This window comes from Orycteropus afer, unplaced genomic scaffold (genome assembly GCF_000298275.1).
Source record: "Orycteropus afer afer isolate SDZICR_OR568_19922 unplaced genomic scaffold, OryAfe1.0 scaffold00483, whole genome shotgun sequence".
NCBI classification, from domain to species: domain Eukaryota; kingdom Metazoa; phylum Chordata; class Mammalia; order Tubulidentata; family Orycteropodidae; genus Orycteropus; species Orycteropus afer.
Genome location: NW_006922070.1, coordinates 1,260,532 through 1,271,455, shown reverse-complemented (window position 1 = coordinate 1,271,455; position 10,924 = coordinate 1,260,532). Strand labels below are relative to the sequence as shown.

General features: G+C 38.4%; 1 protein-coding gene across 1 annotated transcript in view; it reads left to right on the top strand.

Moving 5' to 3' along the window:
- FGL1 (fibrinogen like 1) overlaps positions 1-10,924 on the top strand; it is a 34,151-nt gene that overhangs the window by 16,070 nt on the left and 7,157 nt on the right. Inside the window, exons 3-6 of the mRNA XM_007954950.2 lie at positions 1,258-1,417; positions 2,212-2,309; positions 7,654-7,742; positions 7,917-8,104. Coding sequence (XP_007953141.2) covers positions 1,258-1,417; positions 2,212-2,309; positions 7,654-7,742; positions 7,917-8,104 — 535 coding nt within the window. The remainder of the gene's footprint in view (positions 1-1,257; positions 1,418-2,211; positions 2,310-7,653; positions 7,743-7,916; positions 8,105-10,924) is intronic.

Sequence of the window (10,924 nt, the reverse complement as noted above, 5' to 3'; positions counted from 1 at the left end):
TTCCCTTTTGGTTTTCAGACTCCAGGTCTTTGCACATTGTAGTCCTTAGCAAAAACATTTAAGAATGTGAACACTGTTATAAATTACAGTAGGTTAGTAAAATATGTGGCCAGAGTAGGAAGTTATAAGAATCTATCAAGAACATTTCTATTTTGGCTCATTTCCAGATCCTCAGAATGACCTGTAATGCTCGAAATCAAGAATTATTTAGAATTATTAGCTTGTTGCTATATTTCTACTTTTATTTTTAGCTTCGTAGAAGAGATACATTCCATTATTCTGTCTGACAAACCAATACATTCTACTTAAATGCATTGTAATTAACATAATATATATAATTTTAAAGATTGTTTTCCACAAAAATAAGAAATGAGAAACCAGTTCCCATATTACTTTCTTTTTCCCATGATCATATCAAGAAGTGTCTTAGCTACTTAGTGCTGCTATAACAGAAATACCACAAGTAGATGGCCTTAGTGAACAGAAATTTATTTTTTCACAGTTTAGGAGGCTAGCAGTCCAAACTCAGAGTGCTGGCTCTAGGGGGTGTCTTCCTCTCTCTGTCAACTCTGGAGGAAGTTCCTTGTCTCTTTCAGCTTCTGTTTCCTGGTTCCTTGGAGATCTCCATGTGTCTTGGCATCTATCTTCACCCATCTCTCCTTAGCTTGTTTGTTTAATCTCTTTTCTCTCTCAAAAGAGATTGACTCAACATACAACCTACACTAAAAAACAAACCAAACTCACTACCATCAAGTCGATTTAACTTATAGCTACCCCTCCTTGGGTTTCTGAGGCAGTATCTCTACGGAAGTAGATTGCTCAATCATCCTTTCGAGGAGTGGCTGGTGGGTTTGAACAGCCAGGCTTCTGGCTAGCAGTCAAATGCCTTAGGCACTATGCCACCAGAGCTCTCACAACCTACACAACCTACACTGATCCTACCTAATTAAATAACAAAGACAACCCATTCCCAAATAGGATTAAAACTACAGGCATAGAAGTTAGAATTTACAACACATAATTTTTGGGGACATCATTCAATCTGTAAAAAGGAGTCAGATGACAAAAAACAGAAAAGGAAATAAGACTTTCCTATTACCCACTGGAACATGTATCAGATGCAATTTTAAGATGATAATATATATGTTATCTATATAATGTGTTTATCACTATCCATTAGTATTGAATAAACTCCTTCAGAGGCTCCCTTTAAAGAAATGCACAAAACAAATGTACATTACATTGTTTTGCAAACAGATTGCTCAGAGATCTTCAATGATGGGTATAAACGCAGTGGATTTTACAAAATAAAACCCCTTCAGAGCCCGGAAGAATTTTCTGTTTATTGTGACATGTCTGATGGAGGAGGATGGACTGTAATTCAGAGACGATCTGATGGCAGCGAGAACTTTAACAGGTATACTAAATATGACATAAGGATTTATTTGGAGTAGCAAATATGAGATATATAATAAGCTAAGTCTTCATAGTACATCCAGATGTCTATTAATTATCCTGGATTTCAGTAACAACAACAGTGCTGCTCTACAAAAATACCACAAAATACCCTTTAACAAACAGGGATTTATTCTCTTACAGTTTAGGAGGCTCAAAGTCCAAGTTCAAAGTGCCAGCTCTAGGGGCTGGATGAAGACTTCTGGACCTTGGGCTTCAGCTTGGCCTCTTGCTCCTGGCCCACTGGAGCTGGAGGCTTCTCTTAACTCAGGCAGCTGCTGACAAATGCAAAGCTGACCAGTGCAATGGCACAGTCTCAAGATAATCAAACATGGCAGGCCACTGGTTCAAGTGCAGGAAAAACCCTAAAATCAGCACAGAACATGGCTTGGCTACATGCAGGGTTCAAGCATGCCAAAAATCTCCAGAGACCTTTCTCAATGCTTCTTCTTATATACTGGAAGCAGAACATATCCCCAAGGCAGCTACTCAGCTGCTCTAGTAGATTCCACCATGGAGTTGATTACCAGCCTCATCATGGGGAATAACTACATCCAGTTACTCAGTCACACAAAACCAGCCTCAGCCAAGTTGACAAAAACTTAACTACCACACTCGCTAAATAAGAATACTTTAACTAATTCAGAAAATATTGGGGATAGGAGTGGCAATAGGGGGTGTGCCCTTGGGAAACTGCAGATGTCCTTTGGATTTTATGAAAATCAGCCATATCTTTGAATTTTTTTTTTTTTTAAGAGGTTGGAATGACTATGAAAATGGCTTTGGAAATTTTGTCCAAAAAGATGGTGAATATTGGCTTGGTAATAAAAATCTTCACTTATTGACCATACAAGGTAAGTTTTACATGATGCCAAATTTATTTAAAACACAACAAAACAACACTAATTCATTAATTTTTTTACTAGATTGTAGATAATGGAACTCATTCAGTATCTATGACAATTCACAAATATCAATGATGTCTTTGGGGCAATAAACTCCTTTATAAAATATGACTACTTAAGATTAAGGATAGAGGAAAGGAAAGTAGACCTGCTAGAGTTGTGTTGAGGGGGAAGGAGAGATGAAGAGTTTGTTTTCTCACATATATTTTTTATTTTGGAAAGGAAAAATGAATGTCATAATCATTCTTTTTTTTTATATATTGAGAGCTGTAAGATTATATATACTTACGTATGTGTGTATTATGTATCAGTTGTGTATTGCCACTATAATGCTATGTAACAAGCCACTTCAAAATTTAGTGGCTTAAAACAACCATTTATTATTTTTCACAAATCTACATGCTGACGTGGCAGTGATTGTGAGGATAGTGCAGAACTGAGCAGTGTTTTGTTCTGTTGTATGTAGGGTTGCTATAAGTCAGAACTGACTCGACAGCAACTAACAACAACACAACAACATGTTGATGTGGTTCTGCTGACTAGGGCTGGGCTTAGCTGATCTTGGCTGGCTTGCTCATGCTTCTGCAGTCAACTTCCTGGTTGGAAGGCAGCTGGCTTCTCTAGGTTGGCCTCAGGTTAGAGATCTAACGGAATAATTGAGATCTGCTCGTCATGATCTCTCTTCTTCCAGCTCAGATTTAAGGGAGAAGGAAAATGAACATTGCAAGGGGCGTTGGAAAGAGAAAAGTGGAGAACTGAGGCCATTTTTGTAATCAAATACCGTAACATACTAAATATCTTTCTTTTATTTTTTTCTCTCCCAACTTTTCATTTCGAAAAATTTCAATCATACAGTAAAGTTGAAAGAAGTTTTCTTCATATACCTGTCAATTAGAGTTTACATTAGCATTTTAACTGACATTTATGCTGGTTTTATTATATATCTAAGGAGCTCTGGTGGCATAGTGCCTAAGGCATATGACTGCTAACCAGAAGTTTCATGGTTCAAACTTGCCAGCCACTCCATGGGAGGAAGACTTGGCAATCTCTACTTCCATAAAGATTTGCCTCCTCAGAAACCCAATGGGGGTTGCTATGAGTCAGAATCAACTTGATGGCAGTGAGTTTGGTTATTTTTGGTTTATCACGTATCTATCCATCTATCCATTATCAATCCATCCATTTTATTTTTTTAGACACATTTAAGTAAGTTGCAAATATTTATACAAATCCTCCTATACATTTTTGCACACTGTCTTTTTTTTTTGAATTGTGATTTGGGTGAAGATTTACAGAGCAAATTCACTTTCCATATAGCATTTCACATAAACTTTGTCTCATGACATTGACCACAGTTTACCACAATGCAATAGCTCCCCTCCCGCCTCCTCCCCACAGTTACCTCTTCCCAGTGTCCATCTCTCCATGGGCTCCTGCCCCCTGAGCTGTCTCCCTGTGCATAAGCAGCCCTTCTTTCTCCCATGATTGTTCTCTCCAAGGAGTGTATCTACTTGAGGTAAATGTTCAACTCATATGCCTGTCTTTTGTTTGGTTGGAAACCACAGATGTGGGTTCAATCCCAGATCCGAAGGGCAGCTAGGGGCTATAGTCTCAGTGGTTCCACCAGGCTCTATTGGACCAGCAAACCTGGTCCCCCCCTTTTTTTCCTCCAAATGATTTTGAGTTTTGTTCCACATTGTTCTCCCTCTCTATCAAGGATCTCCTACATAGATCCCCTTCCAAGTAGACAACAGTGGTAACCAGGCACCATCTAGTTCTTCTGGTCTCATAGTCATATAGGCTGCAGATCAGACAGTGTACCAGTCGCTAGGACTAATTATTTCCATGAATTTTGGTTTTTTTCATTTTTCTTTGCTCTGGATGAGGAGAGACCCATCGCTGCATCTAGATGGCAGCTTGCTAGCTTTTAAGATCCCAGTTGCTACTCGCCAAAGTAGGAGGTGGAACAATATTTTGTATAGTATGTTATGCCAATTGAGCTTGATGTCCCCTGTGACTATGGTCCCAAGCCTGCAGGTTCAACCACTTGGTCTCTCTGGGTAGCTGGCTGTGACCAAGCAGTGACCACAACCTTGCCCCTTGTCAGCTCTACTATACACCTGGGAATTCTGATCATTCACATAAACTTATAGGACCATTGTCTGCCAACCTTATACATGTTCTTGGATACACTCCCCATTTCATAGACATACCTAATTGTTTAGCCTGTCCACCCATCTATCCACCTATATACCTATTTGCCTTAATTGACAATGCAGTACTATATGTGCAAAAGGGTTCATATTTGTTGTCTGTACCTCCCATGTACCTCTCTATGTCTTTCTCATCCTCAATGCTGTCATATTGGTCACTCACCTTTGGTACATTGCCCTTCTCTTCACCCAAATCAATACTTATCTCTATCTATCTAACAGCATTCCCTTCCCTCCCCTCCCACCCCTGGTAACCAACAAAGAAAATTTCCTTCAATAGATAAAACTTTCTTTAACTTTTACAATAATGGATTGCATGCTGTCTTAGTTACTTAGTTCTACTGTAACAAAAATACCACAAATGGGTTGGCTTTAAAGAACAAAAATGTATTGACTCACAGTTTTGCAGGCTAGATACCCAAATCAGGACATGAGTCCTAGGGGGATCCATCCTTGTTAGTAGCCCCAGGTGTTCCTTGGCTTATAGATAGTTCCTCACAATGTCTCTACACCCTGTGTACCTGCACTCTCCCTTGTAAGACACCACTAAGAAGGAATTAAGTTTTGAACTTACCCCACTCTGATATGAACTCATTAAATAACACAAGAAAATCTCTCTTTCCAAACAGGGCCATATTTACAGGTGCAGGTGTTAGGACTTCAACATAAATTTTGGAGGCCAACAATCCAAACTTAGTTCTATTGAGTCGATTCTGACTTAGAGCAACCCCTTTTGGGTTTCTGAGTTGGCAAATCTTTATGGAAGTAGATTGTCCAATCTTCCTTCCTTGGAGTGGCTGGTGGGTTTGAAAGGCCAGACTTCTGGTTAGTAGTCAAATGCCTTAGGCACTACGCCACCAGAGCTCTTTACTTTTGGGGGAGTGAGTGGGATACAATTCAATCCATAGCATATGCATATCACTAACAAGAGTTCAATATTTGTTTAAAGTATAATTATTTTGAAAACAAATTTCCCAGGCTTCTCTTTTCTGTGTTCTTTTGCCCCAATCTATTGCCTGCTTGCTTTGCTCCAACTGTAGTCTGAGATTTTAATCAGTCTCACTCAGGTCTGATTCTGCATATCTTATGAAAAACAATTGCAGTGCCCGGAAAAGTGGGCTTTATCACTCCACCAATGCAGTAAGTATAAAAACAAGATCTAACTTCAGGAAAACTATCCATGTTTCTATATTTACAATAGGCACTAGGATAATACTGATAGGGGCTCTTTGAAGACACCAGAATAACACCTCGCATGAATAGGCAATTTTAGAAGCCAAATATTTTCTGCTTTTCCTTTTTGTGATCAGAGTCCTCTAAATTTTTATCAGATTTCTCTGACTTCAAGAAATTTATTATCCGAATTTTAAATGTTTTATGATAGACATATTACATTTATCTTATCAATTTCTGTTTCTTTTGCACATTAATATTTATCTAGTTTTTTACTGAAATTATAAACCCCCCAGGTGGCAACTCTTGACTCCTTCTAAATAAACTAAATTAAAACTTACTATGTTTCTAATTGTTATCATGTGCTTATTCTCTGAGGGATACTTTGCCAATAAATCTACCTCCCCCTTCATATTGTCATTTGGTGTTCAGATTAGGTATTCTCATGATAGTAAAAAATATATTTATCAGTTCTAGGCCTCACAACCACATATTACATCAACTAAAGAAAAAGATAGCACCTTTGTCCCTGTATTCTTTAATTATGAAAGCACTTAATGTTATAGACATGCTTCTGAAAATAGCTTTATCCTTATTACATAAATTTTGCCTTGAAGTACTTGCAATAAAATCAATTTAGAAATTGTCTGTAATTGTAGTTTTATTTATTTGTTGTATTTATTATATCAAAGAGGTATTTCAATGGTTACCTAAGAACTGAGATTGACTTTGAATCTCTTCTCTAACAGAAAATTTATTTTAGGACGTAGTCTTAGCCTGCCCCATTGCTCTTACTCATTTCATAGTCTTTGTTACTGCCTTTAAATCCAGATTGAGAGGTCTCTTTCTTGCAACCCCACTTTCAAGAGTTCCATGGGGCCAAGGCAATGAACCCAATAGGAGCCCATAAGCCCCTCCTAGGCCTCAGTCCAGTAACAGGGAATCCAGAATTCAGTCTTACGCTTGTTTCCATGTTCAGGGTTCTTCCTTGTCTGTCCTTCTGTGGGAAGACTGTGCTGCTGGTGTGAACATTCCTAATTCTAAGGGGAGGCTAAGGAGCAACTTTCATTATTTGCAAACTGTGGGATGTGGAGAGAATATGATTACTTGAAGACTACAACTATTTCAATCATACTTTTAAGATCATGATTCTTAAAATTAAGAAAAAACTTTTAAACTTTTGACTCTTCTTTCGTTATTAGAATTCTTGATCTATTTACTGTAATGATCTGCTTTCTGTTGTTCTTTACCAAGTGAATCGTGCTAGCCTTTACCTATGATAATCTCCAGGTTACAGAAAGGTTGGAGGTCTGAAACCACCCAGAAGAAAGCCCTGGCAATCTGTTTGTGTAGCAATTGTTGCTGTTAGGTGCCATTGAGTCAATTTTGACTCATGATGACTCTATGTAACAAAGTAGAACTGCCCTAAAGGGTTTTCTAAGTTGTAATATTTATGGGAGCAGATTGGCCAGGTCCTTCTTCTATAGAGCCACTGGGTGGGTTCAAACCACTAACCTTTCGGTTAGCAGTCAAGTGTGTAACCATTGTGCCACCAGAACTCCTTCTGTAAAATTACAGTGAAGAAAATCCCGTGAAGCAGTTCTACTCTGTAACACATAGCGTCATCGTGAGTCACAATAGACTTGACAGGGTTTGGTTTTACCTGTGATAGATCTAGTGAAATATCTATCTTTAGTATTATGTCCCTAATTTTTTCAAGTAACATATACAATAAGGTATTTATGCTGTAAAAGCAATGGAATCACTGTGTGTTCTTTGAAAAGTGACTTGACAGAAAGAAGTAGTCAAAGTAAAATAGATCTGTGAATGGTTTTTAAATCTCAATAGTTAATGGCATGTCATACATGAAAGAAACTACAATTTACTGAATTTTTTTTTTTTTTTAGGAGAATATACTTTAAAAGTTGACCTTGCCGATTTTGAAAAAAATAGCCGTTATGCACAGTATAAACATTTCAAAGTGGGAGATGAAAAGGTAATAAAAATTGTCAAATAAATAATACCATGAATTAATGCTTAAAAGTACAATATAACACTGAAGTCAGTGTACTGTATAAAAATATACAGTACAGCCTATTCTATTATTATTAAATGAACACATTTTAAAAAATAATGATTACTGATTGTAGCATTTGCCTCTTTTCCTTAGAATTTCTATGAATTGTATATTGGAGAATATTCTGGAACAGCTGGAGACTCCCTTGCAGGAAATTTTCATCCTGAAGTTCAATGGTGGGCTAGTCACCAACGAATGAAATTCAGCACATGGGACAAAGATAATGACAACTATAAAGGGAACTGTGCAGAAGAGGATAAGTCTGGCTGGTGGTTTAACAGGTTTGAAGTTTTATAAACATGGTTGTAATGGTGGTGGTAATATTTCACTAAAACCAAAACTTACCGTCTTCAAGTCGGATCCAACTCATAGAGACCCCTCTTTTGGTTTCTGAGGCAGTATCACTATGGAAGTAGATTGCCTAATCCTCCTTCCGAGGAGTGGCTGGTGGGTTTCAACTGCCAGCCTTCTGGTTAGCAGTCAAATGCCTTAGGCACTATGCCACCAGAGCTCCTAATATATCACTGGTGGGTATTAATTATAATATATGAGATAATGTTTGTCTTACTTATAATCATCCTTTTGACTTAGGAATGACTGATGAAGTATTACAGATTTCTTCATAGTACATGTTAGTCAAGCTTGAAAGATAAGGCATAGAAATAAAAAAGATCGGTCAAGATATTTCATGACTTTTATAAGAAGGTATGCAATCTGAATTATGGGTGAGATATTATAAACAGTAGGCCACAAATTATCACAAAGAAATAGAGAGAGCATTTATATATACATAAACTATTTTGGGCACACTAAGAGCCAACTACAGTCCCTGGCTGGTGTTAATGGTTAATGTGCTCAGCTGTTAATTGAAGGTTGGAGGTTTGAGACCATCCAGAGGCACCTCAGAAGAAAGAGCTCATTATCTTCCCCCCAAAAATGAGCCATTGAAAACTCTATGGAGTGCAGTTCTACTCTCACACACATGGTAACTGCTTTCAGTTTTAGGAACCAACTGCTACCTCATGTTCTACTATCATACAAAATGGCCATTCTATTGTTGTAATTTTTTTCTGTACTGTTGTTAGGTGTTGTTGAGTCAGTTCTGACTCATAGCAACTCTGTGTACAACAGAACAAAACATTGCCTGGTCCTGCTCTATCCTCATAATCCTTGCTATGCTTGAGCCCATCATTGCAGCCACTGTATCAATCCATTTCTGACCGTATACTTTACCAAGCATGATATCCTTCTCTAGGGACTTATCCTTTCTGAAAATATGACCAAAGTACAAGAGATGAAGTCTGATCATTCTTGCTTCTAAGGAGCACTTCAACTGTACCTTTTCTAAGGCAGATTTGTTCCTTCTGGCAGTCCATAATATTTTCAATATTCTTTGTCAACACTAAAATTCAAATGCATCAATTTTTCTTTGGTCTTCCTACTTCATTGTGCAGCTTTCATATACATATAAGGCTGTTGAAAAATACCATGGCTTGGTTCAGGAGCACCTTAATCTTCAAAGTGACATCTTTATTCTTCAATACTTTAAAGAGGTCTTTTGCAGCAGATTTGCCCAGTGCAGTATGACATCTGATTTCTTGATGGGTGTTTCCATGGATACTGATTCTGGATCCAAGTACAATGAAATCCTCACAACATCCATCTTTTCTCCGTTTGTCTTAATGTTGCTTATTGTACCATTTGTGAGGATCTTTGTCTTCTTTACATTGAGGTGTAATCCATACTGGAGGCTATAGTCTTTGTTTCATCCAAAAAATCAAAAACAAACTCACTACCATTGAGTTGGATCTGACTCATAACGACCCCTCCTTGGGTTTCTGAGGTGGTATCACTGTGGAAGTAGATTGCCCAACCTTCCTTCCGAGAAGTGGCTGGTGAGTTTGAACTGCTAGGCTTCTGGTTAGTAATCAAATGTCTTAGGCGTTATGCCACCAGAGCTCCCTTGATTTTCATCAGTAAGTGCTTTTACATAGTACTACGTTTCAAGCTAGGGCTTTGGAGGCTGCATTTCACTTGTATGTGGCTCTGTATTAAGGCTGCGACCTGATGTAGGCAGACCAGGGTCTTGGAGGCTGCTTTTCAATTGGTTATGGCTCTATATTAAGGCCAGGGACTGAAGGAGGTGGGTTGGTTGTTGGAGGCTTTTTGCTTGGGTGTGGATCTATATTAAGGCAGGACCCTGAGGTAGGTCGGTCTGAGGCTTGGAGGCTGCTTTTCACTTAGGTGTGGATCTATATTAAGTCCAGAGCCTGAGGTAGACAAGCCTGGGGCTTGGAGGCTGCTTTTTGTTTGGGTGTGGCTCTATATTAAGACCAGGACCTGAGGTAGACAGGTGCAGAGGGGTTAAGAACAACTAAGAGAGATGAACTTGTCTGTCAGTTTGTCATCCTGTGGTGGCTTACATGTTGCTGTGAGGCTGGAGGCTCACAAAAGGCCAACAGGGTTACCCATGGTGGACAGATTTCAGTGAAGCTTCCAGGCTTAAACAGACTTGGAAGAAGGAAGAGACCTTCCACTTCTCAAAGAATTGGTCAGTGAGAACTTTATGAATAGCAGTGAAATGCTGTCTGATATATTAATGGAAAACTTTATGAACAGCACTGAAACATTGTCTGACATAGTGCTGGAAGATGAGCCCATCAGGTCACAAGACACTCAAAATTTGACTGGGGAAGAGCTGACTTGTCCGAGTAGAGACAACCTTAATGATATGGATAAAGTAAAGCTTTTGGGACCTCCATTGGCTGATGTGGCATGACTCAAAATGACCAGAAACAGATGCAAACATCCATTAATAATTGGAACATGAATGTACAAAGTATGAATCTAGGAATATTGGAAGTTGTCAAAACTGAAATGGAATGCATAAAGATTGATATCCTAGGCATTAATGAGCTGAAATGGACTGGTTTGGGCCATTTTGAATCAGACAACCATATGATCTACTATGCCAGGAATGACAAATTGAAGAGGAATGGTGTGGCATTCATTGTCACAAAGAGTGTTTCAAGATCTGTCTTGAAGTACAATGCTGTCAGTGATAGAATAATATCCATACGCCTACAAGGAACACCAGTTAA